The sequence below is a fragment of the Myotis yumanensis genome, unplaced genomic scaffold (assembly GCF_028538775.1).
Source record: "Myotis yumanensis isolate MYYU_CA2020_CCGP unplaced genomic scaffold, mMyoYum1.0.hap1 SCAF_1, whole genome shotgun sequence".
NCBI lineage: Eukaryota > Metazoa > Chordata > Mammalia > Chiroptera > Vespertilionidae > Myotis > Myotis yumanensis.
The window spans coordinates 90113479-90138737 of NW_027223752.1; the positions used below are offsets into that span (position 1 = coordinate 90113479).

At 36.3% G+C, this 25259-nt stretch overlaps 1 protein-coding gene across 1 annotated transcript in view; it reads left to right on the forward strand.

Annotated features, from left to right (window-relative positions):
- G2E3 (G2/M-phase specific E3 ubiquitin protein ligase) overlaps positions 1 to 25012 on the forward strand; it is a 75143-nt gene extending 50131 nt beyond the window's left edge. Inside the window, exons 12-16 of the mRNA XM_070427366.1 lie at positions 1409 to 1716; positions 2772 to 2953; positions 9389 to 9561; positions 20538 to 20725; positions 21858 to 25012. Coding sequence (XP_070283467.1) covers positions 1409 to 1716; positions 2772 to 2953; positions 9389 to 9561; positions 20538 to 20725; positions 21858 to 22114 — 1108 coding nt within the window. The 3' untranslated portion in view covers positions 22115 to 25012. The remainder of the gene's footprint in view (positions 1 to 1408; positions 1717 to 2771; positions 2954 to 9388; positions 9562 to 20537; positions 20726 to 21857) is intronic.
- Positions 25013 to 25259: the final 247 nt, after the last annotated feature.

The following is a 25259-nucleotide window of genomic DNA, read 5'->3' on the forward strand; positions in this document are numbered from 1 at the left end:
AAATTTGTTACAAATATTTTTATACTAGAGGCCCGGTGCACAAAATTTGTGCGGGGGGTGTGGGGGTGTGGGATGTCAGCCCAGCCTGCACTCTCTCCAATATGGGAACCCTCGGGGGATGTTCAGCTGGTGGTTTCTGCCTGATCCCTTTGGGCCTGGTTGCCCCTAATTGCCCTCCCCTGTAGACCTGGTCACCTCCAACTACCCTCCCCTACAGGCCTGGTTGCCGACAACTGCCCACCCCTGCAGGCCTCATCACCCCCAACTGCCCTCCCCCGCTGGCCTGATCGCCCACAGCTGGCCTCCCCTGCCAGCCTGGTTGCTCCCAACTGCCCACCCCTGCAGGCCTGGTCACCCCCAACTGCCCTCCCCTGCTGGCCATCTTGTGGTGGCCATCTTTGACCACATGGGGGCAGCCATCTTGTGCAAGGGTGTGATGGTCAATTTGCATATCACCTCTCTATTATATAGGATTTTTAGTATAAAAAAGATGTTCATGTTAGTTTTAAATAATTTTAATGTTTAGGTTTCTAAAGATGTTATGCCAGGGAAGTTTGAGTCCTTGCACCTGCTCTAATATGCCATCATGTTTAGAAGAACAACATAGTATTTCCAGTCCAGACAGGAGCAAGGAATCAACTTGCAACAAGACAGTTTAATTTTGAAGGATTATCTTCCAAAAGATTTTGATTTCATTCAACCCGGGTTAATGACTATGGTAGGGGATTGTGTGAAGAAAGAAAAAAACAAAACCTGGCCCACATTGGGACATTATAATGTCTTAGGATGGGAAAAATTTATACTTAATGTATAAAGATGATAATGACATTGCCCCAAACAGGATCATTTTAAGTACATCAATACCAATTACAGATGGAAAAACTGAGGCAGGGTTGCAAATTCTCTTCATATTATTAGTTCTACTGTTAACTTTATGGCTAAAAATACATTGTAATTTCTTAAACCTATAGTTCTCTTGTATAATAAGCAGAGACTATGTTTGCTTTATTTTTTAAAGGATCTAGTAAATATGAAATCAGATACAGTTTAATAAGTGTGTAGTAGTCATTGGCCAGAAAGGTCAGAGTTTGAGACTCTTACTCTTTCTTATACCTAAATCTACTGAATTGATCAAATTTGAGATCATCATCTATGAACATTCTCATAAATCAGTTATGACATTAGATTATTCTAATTTGGTAAGATATTGGGGAAAGAGAATCAATAATTTTGAACTAAAGTTATTAAATAACTGTTTTGGGTTCCAGTGGCAGCATTGTCTGCTTTTGGGTGAGAGATGGGAAGAACTTTCTTTTAATCTTTTTTTGTTTCTTTTTAACTGTATATTGCCATGTCACTTAAAGCATTTTAGAGTCTTTACCTCTGTGTTTAAATTCATGTTTTATAGGCAAGGCAACAAATTTAGGAGAGACATTTCAACAATAATTATAGAGCTAGGATTTCAAATTACTAAAAAAACAAAAAGATTATATATCAACAAAGCCGATATCTGGAATAGTGCCTTAAATGGATTCAGAAATCAAAAGTTTAATCCTTCATACACAATTGAAGTTGCATATGTTAATGAAAATGATAATTTTGGAACAGAGCATCCTGGATCAAAGCAAGAATTCCTAAGTCTTTTAATGCAACATCTTGAGAACTCACCATTGTTTGAAGGGTCCTTGTCAAAGAACTTGTCCCTAAATTCTCAAGGTAATTATTTATTATTGTACATACTGCATATACCATGTGTAAAGGAAGAAATGGCTGGTTAAAATTGATATTCAATACATGTGGTAAAAATGTATAATTTACTTTGTTAATAAAATACTGATAGAATCACAGAAAAATGAGGATGGGGCAGTAATAGTTTTAAAAGTAAATTTTGTAGTGAAATATTTTCTTTAAGAATGTTCTTAATTTCTTTATAGCAATATCCTGCTTGATAATGATTCCATAATTAACTGCAACTTCTTAAAAATGTATTTTATATTCATTCTAATTTTATTTGAATAGAGTGGGCAAATGGATGGATGATTATTGGAGCCCTTCCTGTTCAGACATTTGTAAATTGCAGTTGGCACGTTTCTTCACAACCTACGAATTTTATAACATAATTTTCTGGTCCACATGTAACAGATTTTTAAATGTATTTTTGCTTGCAAGAATTTTTCTTACACAATTATGTATATGATACTTTTATGTGTTTATTTCTAGGGAGGAGTTAATATGATTAAAACAGGAATCTCAAAACTCTGGTTAATTCTAGCATTCTTTTTTAGTAACTTCTATACCATTGTTGCTATAATATAGGAAATTTGAAAGTGAGAAGACATTTCAGTCCATTTAAATTCCTTCCTATATATTCTCTAGAACATCTTCGCTATTTCCTGAAGCATGATTGAAATAATTGAGAAACTACCAAAGATCATTTGTACTATATATACTACCCACAATTTAAATATAAACTCAAAAAAAATATTTAAGTAATTAATAATGTTAATTCAAGGCATTTTGGGTTTATAGGTGTGTTTTTAAGAGTTTCTGTATTTTTTTTCTACAATAAGTTATTACTTTATATTCAGAAAAAAGAAATTTTGTGTGTTTTAGGTGAAATTTATATTTTATACATGTTATAGCTTCTATGAATTGTTATTTTCCCATTTATCTAATGCTTAGATTATTTTTAATTTATTATAGATGTATTTATTATATATGATGTATAATAATAATAGGAGTGTACTTAATGTATTTCCATCTATTTACAGCTCTGAAAGAGAATCATTACTATGAAGCTGGCAAAATGCTTGCCATTTCTTTGGCTCATGGTGGTCCTTCACCTGGTTTTTTTTCTAAAACTTTGTTTAACTGCCTTGTTTTTGGACCAGAAAATACCTTTCCAACTTTAGATGATGTTTCAGACTTTGATGTGGCACAGATTTTAATGAGGGTAAGAAATGTGCATGTTTATTAAAATGTAGACTACATTCTAAGTAGATTTGAATATAAATACTATATTCACAATAGAGTAATAATATTCTGTGGAGTACCTAAGGGGTATCAATATTACTGTTTATCAGCAGAGTACACAACCAGTTAAAAGATAGATGTAGAATATGTTTATTAAACAGGCTCCAGCGAGCTCCCTTACCTCTTCTACTACATAGAGACAAAACTGAAATACAGCCATCTATGAACCAGGAGTATCTCTTACTAGACACCAAGTCTGCCAGCACCTTTATCTTGGACTTCTCAACCTCCAAAACCCCGGGAAATAAATGTTTGTTCTTTAATAATAATAATAATAATAATAATAAAAGATGTGAAGGTCAGACAGCTAGAGATCAAAGTGCCAAGTTTAATATTGATAAAACCAATTGGATAATGTGACTTCAGTCTGTGTTCAAGATGGCTTGCTAACATTTCTCAGAACTAGATGGATTTATCTGTCCTGCTGGAGACAATATAAGCAGAGCAGATAAAAGTATTTTTTCTTGCAAGGCAGTGGATCTGAAGAGAGCAAGGACTTAGTTTACCAGTCAGAAAACTTGTAATTCTTCCTATAGGGAGTTATGAGTGCTAGGTTGAATTTTTTCCATGTGGAAATTAGTGGGTAGACTCAATGTTCCCACCTAAAAAGAGTTAACATTTATTGAGACCTATACTGCACATGTTACATGTACAAATTTAATTTAGTTATCGTATGCTGGCTGCATAAGGATCATTGCTTACATCAGGCATGTCAAACTCAAAGGCTAACACGGGCCAAATAAACAAGGTTTAAGTTTATGTGGGCTGCAAAAAAACAAAACTTCAATATTTATAGAAACATAGGTTTATTTCGATAGAGACATGCTGAATACAAAGGGCTGAAGTAAATGAGTAATCATTAACATAAAATAATAGAACATTTTAATAAAATTAATATTTTTTCTTGAACATTAACTTACCCAACACTGAATAACTGCACAAATTAATAAATGTAACACAAATAAACTATTTTTCTTGTTCTCCGAAAGTGAAATATTTCCTGTTCTACACACCAAACAAGTCAGTCCAAGACATGGCAATCAGCTGTTAAATATTTGCTGCTAGTATTAGTGGAAACAAATGGTGTGCTTGTGCGTAAGAAGCGTAAGGGAAATGAATGCAACATGATTATAGTAATCAGTCATTAGCAACCGCTGTAGTTTGTTATTAATAATCCTATCTAATAATAGACAAACATGGTAATTGACCGTACCTTCACTACGTCTCCGTTTGACTAATCAGCGAGATATGCAAATTAACCGCCAACAAAGATGGCGTTTAATTTGCATACATAGGCGCAAAGCGGCGGAGAGAAGACTGAAGCTGGCTCTGGCCAGAGCAGCGAAGGCTTGAAGGCAGCTCCAGCCTTAGCGAAGGCCTGGGTCCCGGGTTCCGGAGGAAAACCGGTGCCTGCAGCCAGGGGAAGGGAAGGCCTATTGCACGAATCTTTTCGTGCAACAGGCCTTTAGTTATATATAACAGGATATTGTAAAAATTTATGAAATTGTTATTAAAATGTTTCTTACATACATTATATTAGCTGGGCTTCAAAAATATTCGTTGGTGGCTGGTGGGCTGAGAGTTTGACAAGCTTGGCTTACATGTTACTGATTTGGAGATAATGAAAGCCATTCAACTTTTCTTCCCTTAACCTCCTCTATTTAGTCACTGTCTCATTTAATTAGCCATATAGTTAATGGTTAAAAGCATACAAGTCAGATTTTAGGTAGAAATAACTATAAACTATAAGCTGTGTGACTTGAGCAATGAAGTTATGCTTAGTTTTGTTAAGTCTAACTTTATTGTCTCACTTACTCTTTTCTATGGATATCTTAACTTTTAAAAAAATATATATAGTTGTTTATTGATTTCAGAGAGGAAGAGAAGGGAGAGACAGATACAATTTGGATGTTGGTACACTTGAGGTTGTCCCAGAGGCTCCTTGCACTATCTTCATATATTTGTATTCTTTTTTTCCTTTTGCTTTTCTGGTTGTGTGTTTTTTGCTTCTTCATATTTCAAATCTTTCACTTGATTCTTGGGATCCTCTAGTCTGCTGTTGGATCTCTGTATATTATTCTTTATTTCAGTCAGTGTATGCTTAATTTCTAGTTGGTCCTTTTTCATATCCTTGAGGGTCTCACTATATTTCTCAGAGGTTTCTAGAAGATTCTTGAGTAACCTAAAACTGTGTTTTTGAACTCTATATCCAGTAGTTTGCTTTCCTCCATTTCTTTCATTTGTGACCTGTTTCTTTGTCTCTGCATTTTAGCTGTTTCCCTGTGTTGATAGAGTGGCTTTGTGTGCTAAATGTCCTATAGGGCCCAGTAACTCAGCCTCCCCAATTACCTGAGGTGGACACTCTTGGTGCACCCCTTTGTGGGCTGTGTGCACAGTCTTGTTGTAGTTAAGCCTTGATTGCTGTTGGTATCACTGGGAGGAATTGACTTTCAGGCCAATTGGCTGTGAGGACCAGCTGTGTCTGCAATGGAAGAGCTGCTGTGCAGGAGACACCTTTATTGGGTAGGACTTGCTTCAGTGGGGCTTTGGCGATCACTGAGTCTGCCTCCTTAGTGTGTTTCTTATGGATGTGAGGAGTTGTTATCTGGATGGTCTCACACTGACCACTAGGTACACTGGCTCTTGGATCTCCAAGAAGGTGCAAAGTTAGTCACTGCCTGAGGCTACCCAGCAGGAGCTACAGAGAGATCTGCAGATTTCTCCTCTTTGTTTGGGGTTTGGAGGTGCCCAGATGAGGCGCAGCTGTGAAGCCGTGCAGGCTGCTGACGAGCCTTAGGCCTTCTTTTGGAAGCTCTGGGGTTCTCTGACCCAGCTGCAGTTTGACAGCTTTTTAGGCAGAGAAAGGCCAGGCCATTCGTATGCAAAAGCCTCTGCATACAGCTTGGGTGGGGTTGTAAATTGGGTGGGGTGGGTTCTCAGGGAATCACCAGGGCAGAGCAAACAGCAATGGTTGCCTGTCGGCCCTCTCCCGATAGGTCCCTGGGTCTCTGTGTCCTGTGGCTCCGTGCAGGAACAATGACCGCTGCAAGCACCTCTGTGAGAAAGTTGCCCTCCCCTCCCGGCCCTATGCCAGACAGTCCAATTTCTCTCTGTATGAGTCTGGGTCCCCAGATTCTGGCCCGGAACAAGTTCAGAGCAGTCGGGAGCTTGTATCTCCCTCCCGATTGAAAAAGACAACAGCATACCCAGCTGCCAGCCCCTTTAGCGCTCGCCTCCCTACCTCCACACTTCCACACCTCTGCTGCTCCTAACGGACTCAATGTGCTTTTCTCTTTCCTTCTAGTTGTAGAATTTCTACTCAGCCAGCCTTCCTGTGGTTCTGGATGCTATTCATTTTGTCTTTTAGTTGTAGTTTTAATGTGGTTGTGTGCAAGTTCAGGTGTTTACCTATGCCGCCATCTTGGTTGTCTCTACTTGTCTTTTTTAATGCTTCCTCTTCCTACCCCTGAAAGAGGTATTTTTCAGTGTTGTTTTAACAGTCCTCATTTTATAGTATTTGGAAAGCTTCTTTTCACCTATAACCTTTCTGAATGATTCCCAGACCTGTATTTTTGAGCCCCTAGATTTTGTGTGAAGATAAGATCTGGTTCTTGCTCGCACATTGCGCTCAACAGAACTAAATTTTTTCCCAGAATTTTTCAGCTTGATTTTCCTTTACTTTTCAAGAGATATCTTGTGTCTAAGACATGATGGAGAAGGGGTTGTTTTCATTCTTTCACATTCCCTTTATCAGTCTGTGTCAAGTCATCTGCCTTTCCTTATTTTCAGTGTGCCTACTCTACCAAACTTAATTATGTCTGTGTGTAAGCAATTAGGACATCATTCTGATAGTCTTATTCAGGGTAATTCAAAAGTGCAATTTTGACCACATTGCTTTCTCAGGAATACTCAATGGCTTCTCATTGCCTATTGAACAAAGTTCATGTTATTCATTAGGTCATTTAAGACTTCTAACTCTTCTCATGGCTTTACCTATTTCTATTTCTGTATTCCTAAGCAATGTTTGTTTATTTAGTAAATACTATGTACCCAGTACTGTTTTATCACTGAAGACAGAGTAGGGAGCCAAAATTCCTATCTCCTTGAAATTCCCTTTTAGAACAGTGGTCACCAACCGGTGGTCCATGAGATCCAAAAGGTTGGCAACCACTGTTTTAGAGGGAATACAGGAGATAAATAAATATATAACATACTAGTGTCCTGGTGCATGGATTCGTGCACATTAGAAGGAAATTAATTAGAAGAAATATTTTAATATTGCTATTCCCATCTTGCTAATGAAAAGATTGTAGGATTCTACTGAGTCTCCTATCTTCTACTCCAAGACTTCTATGAAGATCAAATGAGATGAGGCATGGGGAAACGCTTCACAAACATTTGGTTAAACTGTAAAATGTTTGTATCTGGCTATAAAGCAAGTCAGGATCCTGGGCTGAACAAACTCCAAGGAGGCTAGTCGCTAGGAAAAGGAAGCCAGGCGTTGCTATGTGATGTCATTATCCTGCGTCCATAGCCACCATTTTGGGCTGGGCTGTGGGCTGCATTTTGCGCCATGGAATGTTGGCTGCGATTTGGTGGGGTTTCACTCCAGAGTGGTGGCGAGGCCTGTGTCCCACTTTGGGGAAGCCAAATGTTGGATTGTTGGCACCAGGTCCGTGGTGCTGTTTGTTTTTAAATGGCCAGTGCGCAACATGGCAGCTCCTGCATTGGGCAGTATAGTTGACCTTGCAATACATGGGGGTTACGGGCACCTAACTCCACACAGTCAGAAATCCACATATAATTTTTTGTTTGCCCAAACTTAACTACAGTTGTCTCTCAGTATCTGCGAGAGACTGGTTCTAGGATCTCCAACCTGTGCAGATACCAAAAACTGCAGATGTTCAAATCTCTTATATAAAATGGTATAAAACAATGCATAGTATTAGCCCTCCTCATTTGCTGATGCAAAACCCATCGATAGATACAGAGAGCTGATTGTATTGAGAGAGAGAGAAATCTACGTGTAAGAGGACCCACACAGTTCAAACCCATGTTGTTCAAGGGTCAACTGTGCCATCATGTAGTAAAATATATTATTAAAATAAAATATATTATAAAAATAAAAATAAAAAGTATGAGAAAGGAGATAGATAATGCTTGGGGTATAATAGGTTAGAGCTGAGGCTAAGCTGCTATAATATAGACACCCAAAAGACAGTGTCTCAAAAAAAATGGCAGGTATTTATTTCTCTCTCAAATCTCTTGTTTAGATTTTAGGGGTTAGGGTTGGCAAACTATGGCTGTAGGTCAAGTCTGGCCTGCTGCATCTTTTTTGTAAATGCAGTTTTATTGAAACTACACACCCATTTTTATATGTCTATGACTGTTTTTACACTATAATGGTGGAGTTGAGTAGTTGTGACAGACATCTACACACAAAACATAAAATGCTATCTGGTTTTTACAGAAATGACTCATTTTAGAGTTATAGTAGTGGTACATCTGGTCATCCAGGGAATTGGATTCCATTCTCTCATTGTTATGTAATCACTTAGGATAGTGTTTGCATCTACATGACTGAAGCTTGCACTTAAGGGAGAAAAAATGGAAGTAGAGTGGGGAGGGGTTTGACACGTTTTTACTCATCCCATTGGACAGCCTTAGTCACATATAGCAAGGAAAATTTGGCTATGCACCTAGCTAAAACTCAGTGTGGTGGATTTGGGAGGATAAGGCAAAATATATTCAACTATTATTTTGAACCAGGTAGTCAGGAAAAACTTTGGAGAAATGCAGAGACCTAATATAAATGAGAGAATCCATGTAAATCTCTGGGAGAAGAGTTTTTTGGAAAGAAGAAATAGCAAGGAAATTTTCTATTGACTGCCTTGTATTTTTATCTTTCTCCTTCTGTAAGTGTTCAAGAGCTAACCTATATGAAAGCGTTGGCACATAAATGGTCAAGAATTTTTCTGTTTATGATGTTCCCTGAAATACTCTTTTGGTTGTAGTCATCTAAGTCTCAGCTGATATTCTTTCTCTTTCATGAAATCTCAGGTCATTTCTCTTGCCTCTCCAGGTCTATGTAACTGTTCTATGTCAATTATTGCCTTTTATGTAAGTAATGTCCTATATTAAAGGGGCATTATACTCAAGGTTTCTTGAAAGAAGAAGTATACAATGTTTATTAAACTGGATTGTCAGGTATTTGTTCTAGAAAAATAATTTTTGGTATACTTTCATTCCATTCTGGTGTACTCAAGAATTGAGTATGAAATAATGTGTCATTTGAAATGTAAGTATCATTTACAAGTGAAAGTGGAAACTGGGTATATTTTCTTCTTCATTACAGATAAATAGTGCAACAAATGTAGCTGACTTAAACTCAATTATGAATGAATGCTATAACTACCTAGAGCTTATTGGATGTCTAAGAATTATAACATCATTAAGTGACAAATATTTATTGGCAAAAGACATACTTGCTTACCATGTAATTAAAAGAGTCCAAGCACCTTTTGAAAGGTAGGTTATTTATATGTGGAAGATTTACTCAAATTACATGTTAATTATCTTATAATGTGAGATATATTTGATAAAAATTTTAAATAATTTTAAAATTAACCTGTTAAGGAAGACTACTGTTCTGACCATACTATATAGAATTGCATAAATATACGATGCTTATGTAGGAAGCGTAATCATCATCTCAATTTATAATTATTTTTCTAAATAAAAATTATTTTAAAAATTCTTACTACTTAAGCCAACTATTTTATCTCTCCTCATTAATTTAATAACTATATATTGAGCACCTGTTGTCTGTTGGGTAATAAGTACTGAGCGTTCTTTGATTAACAAGGTAGATGTGATTTTTTAAAAAAATTCTTAATTGTTTAAAATATTACATAAGTCTCCTTTTTTCCCCCATTGACCTCTCTCTGGCCGCTCCCATCCCCCAGCACATGCCCTCACCCCCCTACTGTCTGTGTCCATTGGTTATGCTCATATGCATGCATACAAGTCCTTTGGTTGATCTCTTACCCCCTCACCTCCCACCTTCCCTCATAGGTAGGACAGCCTGTTTGATCCTTCTATGTCTCTGGTTCTATTTGTAGATGTGATTCTTGCTCTTTAGCTTTAGAACACTGGTCTTTAAACTTTTTGTTCCAATAATACTTTTAATTAATTTTGAAAACTTACATATGTCCTCATACTCTATTTTTTAATAATGAAAAACAAAATATATTTGAAAGTAGGAAGAATGTTATGGCATGTAATCATCACCCATATCAATCAACCCGTGACCAGTCTTGTTCATTCAACCTACCCTTGTTATTGACTCAAGTATTATTTTCAAACTATTATCAGACATCATGTTATCTCAAAAGTAATCAGGTTTTTCTTTAAATTTTAGTATTATTAACCCATAGATTTAAATATACTTGTGTTGAAATTGTTACAGTTATCTTTACTGAAGTTCAAATTGTCTCATCTTTTGCCAGTATAAGCCTAATTATGTTTGAGTTTTTTTTAGGTTGACCCCTAATGGTCTTTGAGAGCCACCTTGCTATGTGGTATAGTAATATGTTTCAGTCTCATTTTGTTATACTGTGCTAATGGACCTTTGTTTCTTTGAATGGGAAATGATATTTCAAAACCAGAGTCTGGATGCTAGGGATGCTCATTTTTGCCAGGTTGGTCATTGTTTCTAGGCCTTTTCAGTGGACTAAAACTAGGAAATACAGTGCTTTTTGTTGGTTTTAAGATAGAATACATTATGAGTTTATACTGATACTTCAAATTCACTACTACAAGATGTTTAACTTTCCTTTGTCTCATGTTGAGAATCCTAGTTCTCAAAGTCACTGGAGAATTAGAATCTATAATAGTTAAAGTATAATATGCTAATTAGACTAGACAGTCGAACGACTTTCTGGACATCCTTCCAGATGAAGCCACTGCGGCGGGGGCCGAGGCAGAGGCAGTTAGGGGCGATCAGGCAGGCAGGCAGGTGAGTGGTTAGGAGCCAGCAGTCCTGGATTGCAAGAGGGATGTTCAACTGCCAGTTTAGGCCTCATTCCACTGCAGGATTGGGCCTAAACCGGCAGTCGGACTTCCCCTGAGGGATCCCAGATTGTGAGAGGGTTCAGGGGCCCTCCACCCCCCGTGGATGAATTTTGTGCACTGGGCCTCTAGTCTGTATATATACAGTAAAAGCCTAAGCGCCCATTAGGACCAAAAAACCGGAATGACCGGAACGACCGGTTGACCAGTCACTATGATGCACACTGACCACCAGGGGCAGATGCTCAACCTAAGAGCTGCCCCCTGGTGGTCAGTGTGCTCCCACAGCCAATCTCCCGCAGCCCCTCCCCCCCCGGTCACCTGGCCAACCTCCCATGACCCCTTCACCCAGTCAACCATCCCCCAACTGGAAGGCCAACCTCCCATGGTCCCTTCCCCTGACAAGCTGACCCCCCGATAGGCCTCGATTGCTGGCCAGGCCAAGGGACTCCACCTGTGCAGAATTTGTGCACCGGGCCTCTAGTATGAAATAATTACTCACTTGACATATTCCATATTTTATAAACAGTAGTCTCAGAATAACAGTACTACCGTAGACAGTTTGACTCAGTGGATAGAGTGTTGGCCTGTGGACTGAAGGGTACCGGGTTCGATTCTGTTCAAGGGCACATGCCTGGGTTGTGGGCTCGATCCCTAGTGGGAGGTGTGCAGGAGGCAGCCAATCAGTGATTCTCATCATTGATGTTTCTATTTCTCCCTCTCTCTTCCTCTCTGAAATCAATAAAAATATACTTAAAAAAAAAGAATAACAATACCAACAGTATCACCAATAACAAATATTATTGAAAACAGGTTAAAATTGTTTTTCTATTTTTTTGTTCTAGGGCAATAGTGTCAAATTACAGTGTCTTAAAGTCATTTGTAATAGTTATATTTTGTGTTGTTATACTACCAACTGGGTATACTTCTTTCATTTTTTATTTTTAGTGTTTTTTTAATTAAAATTTTATTTTTAAAAAAGTTATGTAAAATATTTGTCAAATCTATAATGAAACTATAGTACACTGAAAGAACTCAGCTCTGTGATACAAATTGTATTCAAAGAAGTATAGCTTTTATCTTTATCACATCTACCTTCCATTCATCATGACATAATCATTTTGGTGGCTTTTATTGTTTATTCTTTCATTTTTTTTTTTAAATAATAGCAGGTAACTGTATAAGTGTATGTGTACTCATTTCGCTTAGATAAGATATCATTCACCTTTTTTTTTTCTTTTGTTTTACTGGGCAAAATATTCTGGAGATCACTCCATGGTAGTAAATAGACATAGTCCTCATTCTATGTTACAGTTCTATAGAACTCTGTTGTTTGGATATATCATTATGTGGGGTTTTTTCACGTTTCCTTTTTTTTTTTTTTCAACCAGTTTTCTATAGATGGACATTTAGGATGTTCCCCAGCACTCTCACAAATTAAAATATAATACCATAAACTTGAATATAACTCCCAATATATTTTTAATATTGCAATTTAAAAATAAGTTACATAGCTCTTTTAAATGTATCCAAATGTCCTGACTATAGGCCTCTCAAATAGTAAAATTTTATATGAATAGAATTACCATTTATAATTATGGTTAATACACAGAATAACCCCATATAATATAAATTTTGATGTGGTTATTTTAAAATTTGAAGTGCATCTCTTAGTGAAAGAGATGTTTATTTCCCCAAGTAGTTCATGTATCTTCAGGATGGATTTTTCTGATTGCTAACTCAGAGAATTTATAATTGTTTATTTCTTCTGTTTTGTTTTGTTTTTATAGATATGACTAATCTAGATGTCAGTAAGTGCTTCCTAATCTGTTTAATTGGTGTTTAAATTAAAACTGAATGATAAATAGGAGTTAGGTAGATAAAGATGAAGAGGACAAGATAAAAGCGGAAGAGTAATCCCTCCTGTGTAAAAGATAAAATATCATATAATGAAAAAAATTGTAAATATGTATCTGAACTCATAAGAGTCTTATAGATGTCAGAAATAACAAGGAAACCAAAAGCCAAATTCCCTAGCTGTCATATGAAATCAGAACCCTCAGTTTGCACAATCTTGGGTTTGGCATCCTGCATGTACACTCATCTGAAGCAAAGAAATTAACAAAGTAATTGATTTTAGGATTCATAGAACTTGTAGAGTGCCAGGCTAAAGCAAATACATAGCAACTGTGTTTGGAAATTGCTGCAGTCTGGGCCTAATGGGAGTGCTAATGATAGATACATTGCTAAAGAAGAGGCATTCCATATAGAAGGCAACACACAAACATCGAAAAAAGCAAGTATTGGGAATAGCACTCAAGAATTTAAATAACAAAACAAACTAAATGAGATAAAATATTAGTATAGTAAAACCGCAATATAATGGACTAATTCGGGCGTGGGGGAGTTCGTTAAAGTCGAAAGTCTATTACATAATAAACTAGGTTGTCTGATTGTGTGTATGTTAAAAAATTGACGAAGTAGTTTACCTGTTTTTACTTATGTAGAAATGTTTATGTAATTAAAATTAAGTATGTATAAAAAGTTTGATTTCACAGAAAAGTTTTCTATATGTATTACAGTAATTTTAAAATCACCTGTCACCCCGAGTAAACAAATGCACACGGGTGGTGTCATGTGGTATGATCATATGCTAATCATTCACCAAACACTGTTTATGACTGGTGACTCTTGGATTTAAATATGTAAACTATAGTTGTAGATGTGTAATTTTTATTTATGTTGACAAAATTATTACAGTGTTTTTTCCAACATATAGCCTATTCACTAAAATTTGTTAAAAATAACAGTGAATTAATACCAAAAAATAACCAGCTAATTTAATTGTAAGCAAATCTTGGTTAAAAGCATTTTAGAATTAACAGGGTGTTAATTTTTACATATGACATATGGACCAGAAACTTGGTTTCTTAAATCTAGGTCTGCAAAATCGAGTGTTTAGTATAGTGATTTAAAAGAGAAAACAAACAATTGGAAAAGAAACACACATAAAATGAATCAAATAGCACTTCTATGTTGGAAAATGACCACATGTACTTCTGTTAAGTACAGTTAAAAACCTGAAAATTAAATGTAAAATGAACATAAGACTGAAAGGTGAGGGGATGAAAGCAGACCAGCTGAGGATCTCAGAACCCAGGAATGACACAGCAGAATGAATTGGAAATCTAGACATTCTTATCTGAAGTAAAACTAAGAGAATTTGTCACCAGCAGACAAATTCTATAATTTAAAGTCTATAATAAAGACTAAAGTCTATAATAAAGACTAAAATAAAGTCTATAAGAAATTTTTGAAACAGAAAGCAAATTATCAAAGGTACTAGAGGCCTGGTGCACGAATTTGTGCATGGGTGGGGTCCGTCTGCCTGGCTGTCGATCTGGAGCCGATCAGGGCCACCTCGCCCAGCCCTGATTGGGGCCATGGGGGCCGGCCGGCTGGGGAGTTACTGTGGGAGGGCTCCAGAGCATGTCCAGCCCTCTCACCCAGTCCCGATCAGCCAGACCCCAGCAGCAAGCTAACCTACTGGTTGGAGCATCTGCCCCCTGGTTGTCAGTGCTTTTCATAGCGACTGGTTGAGCAGTCGACCAAATGGTCAACCAATTGGTTGGACACTTAGCATATCACGCTTTTATTATATAGGATAATTGTGAAACATTGGGAAGGATGAAAAAATAAAAAGAATAAAGGCATGTTTTCTTCTCTTGTGTTTTCTAAATCATGTTTCATAGTTGAGTCAAAAATTACAGTAACATTTTATGTGGTTCAAATGTATGTGGAAGAAGTATTTAGGAAATTACATTATGTACAGGGAAAGGCAAAAAGAACTTAGAGAGAGGTAAGACTTATAAAATGTTGATACCAGTAGACATATTTAAAAAGAAAACATGCAAAAAATACACTCAACAGCACTATAGATAAAAAAGGAATTTAAAAATTCAAATAACCCATAGGAGGACAAGAAAAAGGACACAAAAATAATATGGAAATGAAAAATAGTATTTGTTAAATGGTAGGCAGTTCAAGAAATAAACTAGTGATCTGGAAGAGGCATATGAGGATTTGTTCATAACAGAGAAAGATTGAAAACGAGGTTTTGTGAAAATTAGAATAAGAGAACCCAAACATATATTTAACTAAATAAACAAGATGGAGGCCGAGCAATATTATAGAAAACGCTGCTTAAGCCCTGGCCTAGAGGCTCAGTTAATTCGAGTGTCATCCTATACACCAAAAGGTTAAGGATATAATTCCTGGTCAGGAGGCGTCCAGAAGGCAACCAATCGATGTTTCTCTCACATCAGTGTTTCTCTCTCTCCCCCAAAATCAATAAAAACATATTCTCGGGTGAGGATTATGAAGTAAAATAAAATAAAATAAAATAGAAAATGCTGCAGAAAAAGTTCTTGAGGATCACAGGGCTTAATGAGCCAAAGTAGTGTAGTTTGTGGTGAAACTGCATTCTTGAGCCAAAAGACACTTGTAAAAATGAGTTATACTGAAAGCATTTTGTGGTGGTTTTTTTTCAGTAATGTCAACAATGAAAACAGCCCTGGTAATAACTTCACAAACTAGTTACATTATCATTCAAGAGTGAGAGAAATAGACATTTGGAGACAGTTTATTTTTTCCTAAAGAGATTAATTAAGTACATATTTAGGGAAGAAAATTGAACCTAAAAAGAAAAAGATACAAGCAGCAGCAGTGAGCATAGGTATGGGGAAAATATGAATAAATAAAAATGAGCATTGGCCATTAAAAAACAACTAAATTTTGGTCAAATGGTTAAAATAATTAAAATATTAGTGAAAAATTAATCTGTAAGAAGAGAATGGATATTGTTGGGTTTATTGTTTTAAGGGACTTGTATTGCTGAGGTAGTAATGAGGAAGCACCAATTAGCTTTAGATTATTAAATCAAGTATGTATCTTTTAAATTATGTTCTAAAATAACAGGAAGAGCGTATGTAACTTCCAAACCAGGTTGGTGAGGTCTGGGGGCTAAATAAAGAAGATAATGGGCCCTAACCAGTTTGGCTCAGTGGATAGAGCGTCGGCCTGCAGACTCAAGGGTCCCAGGATCGATTGCGGTCAATGGCATGTACCTTGGTTGCTGGCACATACCCAGTAGGGAGTGTGCAGGAGGCAGCTGATCGATGTTTCTCTCTCATCGATGTTTCTGACTATCCCTCTCACTTTCTATAAAAAAATCAATTAAAAATATATTTTTAAAAAAGAAGATAATGGACAGAAAATAGGATAAAAACAAGCAAAGAAAACACATGTTCAGAGAAAGCACACTATAAAGTAGGAAAATACTCAAAATTTAGATTGGTAAGAATGACACATAAATAGCTTAGACTTTTGTGTATTAAAAAGATAGGATCTTAAATTGCATTTTAAAGAAATGACTTTAACACAAAACAAAAAAATGAGATTCTAATCTTTAAAAAGAAGTCTTGTCCTTAAATGACTCTAATAATAGTGTAAAAAAGAACAAATTCTTTAGGAACATTGAACAGTTGAATCTATTTGTACCTTTAAACATGTCTCAAAGGAGTTAGTAAGTTTAAGCATACAAATAATTAGTGAGGGTCTAAAATAGCAGTGGTTAAAGTATTTGTTTTTGAAAAGGGTTTATAAAAGGAAGCACGTTAAAAAATCTTTACTGCAGTGTACCCCACTAATAGATTAATGGAACAAAAAACATCCAATCATACAATTTTAGATGCAGAAAAAGCATTTCATACATTTATACATAATTTTAAAATAACAATTTGAAATACCATTATAACAAGTATCTTCTAAAAACATTCAGCAAACATCCCTAAAGGTGAAATGTTACCAGCATTCCCCTTAAGGCCAGATAAGCCTCGAATATACATAATTACTCTCTTCGTTTCCACAATATGCTGAAGACCCTAGCAGAGCAACAACAAATGAATAAGTGAATGTTATTAAGGATTAGAAGAACTAAAATTATCATTTGTAGCCTGCATGATTGTCTAACCTAAAATAATGTAAGAAATTCTTCTATAAAGTGTTTAGCAAGGTTACTGGATACAAGAGGTTAAAGATTGTATCAGGGAGGTTTGCTAGTGAGAAGGAATGGTAAAGAAATTGGTAAACAGAGCAACTAATTGTACAAAAATGTTTACTTTGGGAGTTTATGAAACTAAGAAGAATTTTTAACTAGCATAAGAAGAGTGAGAGCAATTAGTTTTAAGTGTTATAAGGTCTTTGTATTGTTTAGGAAGAAGGTAAACACTAGTCCCTCCCAAACCCCACCCATGGTTTCACTTTTCTCAGTTTCAGTTACTCTTGATCAATCACGGTTCAGAAATATTAAGTGGAAAGTTCCATAAAGAATTCATAAATTTTAAATTGTACACTGTTTTGAGAAGCATGGAGAAATCTTACACTCCCTGAGATGTATATCATTCTTTTATCCACCTTATCCATGCCTCTTAGTAGCCATCATGGTTTTCAAATGGACTGTCAGAATATTGCATTGCTTGGGTTCAAGTAACCCTTATTTACTTAGTAATGGCCCTAGCGTGCAAGAGTAATAATACTGGAAATTCAGATTGCCAAAGAGAAGCCATAATGTGCTTCCTTTCAGTGGTTCTCAACCTTCTGGGCCTTTAAATACAGTTCCTCATGTTGTGACCCAACCATAAAATTATTTTCGTTGCTACTGTTATGAATTGTAATGTTAATATCTGATATGGAGGATGGTCTTAGGCGACCCCTGTGAAAGGGTCATTCGACCACCAAAGGGGTCGCGGCCCACAGGTTGAGAACCGCTGCTTTAAGTGAAAAGTCGAACATTCTCAACCTCAATAAGGAAAGAAAAAATCATGTTGAGTTGCTACGATTTATAGTAAGAACAAATCTGTGAAATTGTGAAGAAGGAAAAAAATTAATCCTAGTTTTGCTGTATTGCACCTCAAATTGCAAAAGTTATAGCCACAGTGCGTGAAAAATGCTTAGTTAAGATGGAAAAGGTATTAAATTATGGGTGGGAGACATGAACAGAAAACTTGTTCTGGAGAGAATCGAAGATGGCGGCATAGGTAAACACCGGAGACTGCCGCCGTGGACAACCACTTCAAAAATACAACTAAAAGTCGGAGCGGACATCAACCAGAACCACGGGAAGGCTGGCTGAGGAGAGTCTCTTCAACTAGAAGCAAAAACAACAGCATTCCCACGCTCAGCGGAGGCGCAGTGTGGAAAATTTAAAGGTACGGCGGTGCGGTGGTGAGGGTGCGTGCGCAAAGCGGGCTGGCGGCTGAGGGCGCGATTGTCGTTTTCAATCAGGAGCGAGTCTCAGACTCTGGGCTACAGATCCGGGCAAGTCTCTAGGGACCCAGACTCAAACGGGAGAAGCGGGACTGTCTGGCTACGGCCCCTCCGAGGTTTGCAGCGATTGCTGGGACAGAGAGGCAGAGCCCCTGGGGAAGGACTGAGAGCGGCCATAGCTGCTCCCTCCCCCCGCCCTGTTGAGCCCGCCCCGCCCAAACCCTGCGCACAGCCATTTGCCGATCGCCTCAGGCAAGGGCTGGACTAGCGCCTCCCCTGAGGACTGAAGTTTTCCCACAGCTGATTTCCACAGCCAGTCGGCCTGGTGGTCAAATCCCTCTAGTGTTAACTACAACAATTAAGGCTTGGCTAGAACAAGACTGCGCACAGAGACCACAAGGGGGTGCACCAAGAAAGCATAAAAGATGCGGAGACAAAAAAACATGACAGAAATGGAGGATATGGAGCTAAGAATCGCAATTTTGAGGGCTTGCCATAAATTTGTGCAGAGCCTCACGAAAACTAATGAGACCCTCGATGCTACGATAAAGAAATTAGAAAGTAAGCATACACGGACTGAAATAAAGAATATTATACCCAATAGCAGACCAGAGGAGCACAAGAACCAAACCAAAGATTCGACAAAAAACACCCAATTGGAAAAGCAAAATGAAAAAAGAATCCGAAAGTGTGAAGATAGTGTAAGGAGCCTCTGGGACAGCTTTAAGCGGACTAATATCAGAGTCATTGGAGTGCCAGAAGATGAGAGACAGCGAGATATTGAAAACCTATTTCAAGAAATAATGGCAGAAAACTTCCCCCACCTGGAGAAAGAAATGGACTTACAGGTCCAAGAAGCGCAGAGAACCCCAAACAAAAGGAATCCAAAGAGGACCACACCAAGACACATCATCATTAAAATGCCAAGAGCAAAAGACAAAGAGAAAATCTTAAAAGCAGCAAGAGAAAGAGGCTCAACTACCTACAAGGGAATACCCATACGACTGTCAGCTGATTTCTCAACAGAAACTTTGCAGGCCAGAAGGGAATGGCAAGAAATATTCAAAGTGCTGAATACCAAGAACCTACAACCAAGATTACTTTATCCAGCAAAGCTATCATTCAGAATTGAAGGTCAGATAAAGAGCTTCACAGATAAGGAAAAACTAAAGGAGTTCATCACCGCCAATCCAGTATTATATGAAATGCTGAAAGGTATCCTTTAAGAAGAGGAAGAAGAAGAAAAAGGTAAAGATACAAATTATGAACAACAAATATGCATCTATCAACAAATGAATCTAAGAATCAAGTGAATAAATAACCTGATGTACAGAATGAACTGGTGACTATAATGAATCAGGGACATAGAAAGGGAATGGACTGACTATTCTTGGGGGAAAAGGGGTGTGGGAGATGCGGGAAGTGACTGGACAAAAATAATGCACCTATGGATGAACTCAGTGGGTGGGGAGTGAGGGTGGAGGGTGGGGTGGGAGCTGGAAGGAGGGGAGTTATGGGGGGAAAAAAGAGGAACAAATGTAATAATCTGAACAATAAAGATTTAAAAAAAAAACAAAAAACTTGTTCTGAATGATGGCAACACGTTGCACCAGAAAGCATTGCGCTTATATGAAGACTTCAGTAAGGAATCCCTGAAACAAATGTCACCAAACCATTTACTGCAAGTAAGGGATGGTCGCACAGATGCCGGAATAGGTTTGGACTGAAAAATACAAAAATTACTGGAGAGACGAGGCTATCTGCCCATGAAGAAAGTACTGCCATATTTCCAGCAGAGTTAAAGAAGTTGATTACTAAGAAGAAAGGTATGTATATATAGGAAAAATAGTATATTAGGGTTCAGCACTACCCACAGTTTCGGTCTTGGAACATATCTCCCAATAAGGCGAGACTACTGCACATTGATTCACTTTATATTTTAAATTTGCCTATTAAAATCTTAAGAGGTAACTATTTAAAAAAGAAGTAGTATGACTTTTTAAATAGAAGATCAATTGGAATTTAAAAATAAAGTTAGAAATGTTAATTCCCTATTGTAATATCAAACACATGTTTGAATGTTCTCTCAGTACTTTTCTTCTCTTAAGTTTTAAGCAGGGTCTGAAAACTCTTGGAGTTTTGGAGAAAATTCAGACTTATCCAGAAGCATTTTATAGCATCTTCTGTCATAAACCTGAGAATCTTTCTGCAAAAATGCTTAGAGATCTTTTTACAGTACACACATGTGACGCACAGTCTTTGGGATTTTGGAACAGTTACTTACAGGCTGTTGAGGGTATGTGGATGTTTTATTTTTATCTGTCTTACAATGTTTGTTTCAGTATATTAGTTTATTTCTTTGAGTTTTGCATTTTGATAATAAGAATTTTCATTGGCTAACCCCATATTTACAAAACATTTAAAAATAAGTTTGTGTGATTGAGTTGAAATTGATGAGGAAAGGTTAAGAATAAAATTATAATTTACAATGTTTCTTTAATATAATTTGAGGTAAGAGGCAGTCTTACTAGGAATTTTAAATATATGGATGATGGCCACTGCATAGAATAGTATAAAAGATAATTGTCTGTTTCATCTTTTTCAAACTTGTGAATTATTCATCCATTGGTTAGGACTATGATACTGATGTTTATCATTGAGCATTAGCAGTGTAAAATCTTTTTGTTTAATAGAGTGGAAAATATTTTAACTTTCAGTTGAATCTTCTTTCAGACAAGTTTTTATTATTGTTGTTGTTTTACACAGTTTAGTTTTTCTCTGCATGTATTGAACTAATTAAGTGATTTTCAACCAGTGTGCTACAAGAATTTTTAAAACATGCAGTGCCTGACTAGTCAGGGGCACTGACCTCTTTCCCCTTAGATTGTCTAATGAAAAAATGACAACAGTCAATTCAACAATAGCCATCCAGTGTGAATGAGTCAAAATTATACTTTTTTGTGTGTCAAATTGGCAAAAAATATATTTTTTGGTGCGCTACAGAATTTTAGTAATTAGTTTATGTGTGCCATGAGATGAAAAAGGTTAAAAGTCACTGAACTAGTTTATCAAATAATAACCTAGAAGTAGTGTATGATATATTAATTGTTTTTAGAATATTATATCCCCAAAAGACGGAATTTCATAATCCACTGAGCCTCTTGGATTCTGATAACTTTATATTAGAGAAGGCATTCAAATATACAATGAGTAGGTCAACTAAGTGATTTTGTGAGTCCTACTTTGAGATTCAAACATTTATTGAATGTACTGTTTTCCTATTACTACACTTTATTTAGTTCTTTAGTTTGCCCAAGATAGATGTGGGAATCTCTGCCTTTCAACATTCCCAGTCAAGACGGGGAAGAGTCTATGATGGTAGCAATATATAATGAACTTATTTTTCTTCTTTTTGGTAAACTTTTCAGATGGTAAATCTGCAACAACATTGGAAGATATTCTTCTTTTTGCAACTGGTTGCAATTCCATTCCACCTGCTGGATTTAAACCCACTCCTTCAGTTGAGTGCCTTCATATGGATTTTCCTGTTGGAAACAAGTGTAATAACTGTTTAGCTCTTCCAATCACCAATACATATAAAGAATTTCAAGAAAAAATGGACTTTTCCATAAGAAACACTTTAAGACTAGAAAAAGAAGAAAGCTCTCACTACATTGGACATTAAGATGTTTTGAACAAAGAGATGCTTCTTTAAAGCTGCTATTGATATTTTTGTTTCAGAAATCTGTCCATTATCACTTTTGAACAAACTTGTCAGCTTCTTGGTCCAATAAAATTTATGATGTGAATATTAAGGAATGTTTTGGCCATTTAAACTAAAAAAAAATTTTGTTAAGGTATACCATTTAAAGTTGATGTTTTTCTATTTTGTTAGTATACATGCTTTATAATGTTCAATATAAATTTTTTTAGAATGGCTGTTAGACTTTCTTCAAGCATAGTAGCATGGTATATATAAGAGAAAAACTTGTACTCACTATTTTTGTAAATTTGGATTAGCTATAGGATGCCACATTTCAAATTATTATTTTATTTTAAAGCGTTAAATGGAAAAGCTAATTGATAAATTCTGTTATATAAATCAAAGGCACATATTCTGGGGTATGTGTTACATGTATACTTTTCTAGGATGGCACTAAATTGGTTGTTAAAAATGTTTTTTTTTTTTTTAGGTTACTGATTATATTAAAATAGACCCACACTGCAATTAGATTATGCCTAAGGAAGTATGTATTACAGAAAAAGCGGAATTGCACAAATATTCTATGATCTATGGATATTCCATAGTCTTAAAAATACTCCTGAGGTGGATAAAAATATATTAAAAAGTGTATTCTTTAAAGCCTTGGCTTTAATCATAGGAGTTTTTCCCCATGTTAGATCCATACTCATTTCAGGTATCTGAATAATATCTGTGGGTTGTCATATGGTGGTTTGGCTATTTGACAGGTATTTATTTTTAAGATGATTGTATGATAAGTAAGCTCGCACCATTGCTTTACTGCTATCTTTTTTGCTCTTGAAGGTATCTGTTATTTTATAGGTAATGTAGAAATATGTAAGAAAGAAATACAAATAGAATGAAAAACCCACTCTAATCTCACCATGCAGAATTAACTGATGTGTTTCCGCCTATCCTTCTACACACTCTTTTGTTCCATTTTGTAACTTTATTAATGTTACTAAAAGTAACAAGAAACTATGTAATAACAATTTGAAGTTTATGTCCCCATCCATAGTCATGTCACCATAATTATATACACTTTCACAAAAGAAGAAATTGGAAAAGTCTAATTTCTGTAATGTTATCAAATATAAATGGGGTTTCCACCAAAGTAAATCATATGAGAGGTAAATTGCTTAGTTGCAACCACATTTTTCTTTTTCTCTTTTTAAAATACTGATTTCAGGGAGGAATGGAGAGAGGGAGAGAGAGAAACATCAATGATGAGAATCATTGATCAGCTGCCTCCTGCCCGCCCCCTACTGGGGATTGAGCCGGCAACCCAGGCATGTGCCCTTGACCAGAATCGAACCCAGGACCCTCCAGTCCGCAGACTGATGCTCTATCTGCTGAGCCAAACCGTCTAGGGCCACATTTGTCTTGATGCACAAAATAGGTGTCAGCTATCATCATATTCTCATTTTCCCTGAGAAACATCCCTAAGTTATTGATTTTTGTTGTTGTTAATCCTCACCTGAGGATATTTTTTACATTGAATTTTTTAGAGAGAGTGGGAGGGAGGGAGAAGGGGAAAGAGAGAAAAGGAAACATTGATGTGAGAAAGAGACATTGATTGGTTGCCACCTGCACATGCCTCAGCCAGCCAGGGATTGAACCTGAGACCTTTCCATGCTTGGGCCAGTGCTCTAACCGTTGAGCATGCCAGCCAGGGCAGTTATTGATATTTTTGAAGAAAAATAACAGGATTGATTTGATATTGGTAATATATCTCTTAATACCAAAAGAAAACTAAAGCATAGTCCTAGTGTACTTTTCTTTGTTATACTTACTAACATACCCAGCAAATTAAAGTTTCACTTTCATTTAAAATGTTTAAGAACATTAAGGCATTTCTGTGTCTTTTGTTAAATTTTTAGATTATTGAAAGTAATTAAAAGGACCTATTATTAAAAAAGGGTTTGAATATCTAATATAAACCTCAAACTTGCCATATAGCTTTTATTTAAAATGTTTTGATAGATTGGCTACTTCATTCTTTAATCTACCCAGTTTTATGAACTTTAAAAAGCCACTAAAGCCCTGACTGGTTTGGCTCGGTGGATAGAGCGTCGGCCTGTGGACTGAAGGGTCCCAGGTTCGATCCTGGTCAAGGGCATGTACCTCGGTTGTGGGCACATCCCCAGTAGGGGGTGTGCAGGAGGCAGCTGATCGATGTTTCTCTCTCATCAGTGTTTCTAGCTCTCTATCCCTTTCCCTTCCTCTCTATAAAAAATCAATAAAATATATTTTAAAAAAATAAAACTCAAGAAAAAAATCTTTTTAAAAAGGCCACTAAAACAGTACAAACAACATCTAAATAAATTTCTGGTTATTTGTAGTTTTAATTAATTTCCCCTGCAGCAGTAATTTAGCTGATGATTACTGTCACTTTTTAGGTGGGAGGGATGGGAGAGAAGAAGGGCGCTTGGTTTGGCTACAATTAAAAACATTATGGTATTTCAATTCCTCCTTTCACTTATTTTATGTGTAGACAAGGCCTTAGGGATAAGGTGGTATAAATAATCATATAGGATAGGCACAGTTTAAACTGAAGCATAAGTATTCATGTTGAAAAATGTTTTCTGCATGCCATTTAAGGATGTTACATTAGTATGATGTTTTAAAGATTAATCTATTTAATCAGGGCATATCAGAGAAACTTGTAGGTTGTTTTCTGCAGCGTTACAATGTCAAGTGGTATTACGGTTTTTTTCTATTGTTATAGCCAGTGCACAATTCTTACTAATGTTGATTTTAAAAAGGAATAATGCTATAATCCTTTGTAAATGTGTGTATGTCTTAAATATCTTAAACTAAATGCCATATATTTCAAGCTTGTTTCCTATTGTTCTCAATGTCAAGGAAAATCAAACATTTGCCTATTATGCATGTATTGTTAATGGTCTTTGGTTGATTTTATATTCATTCTTTTAAAAGCTTTACACTTTTTTGGTGTGAGAACTTCATTTGAAAACCTTTTACATAATTATCTACAATTATACTTGGTCGTTTTAAGGTAAATATTCTTTAAAATATCAGAAACTAGCTTATGATTTTATATTTTGTCATATTTAATTCCTATTTT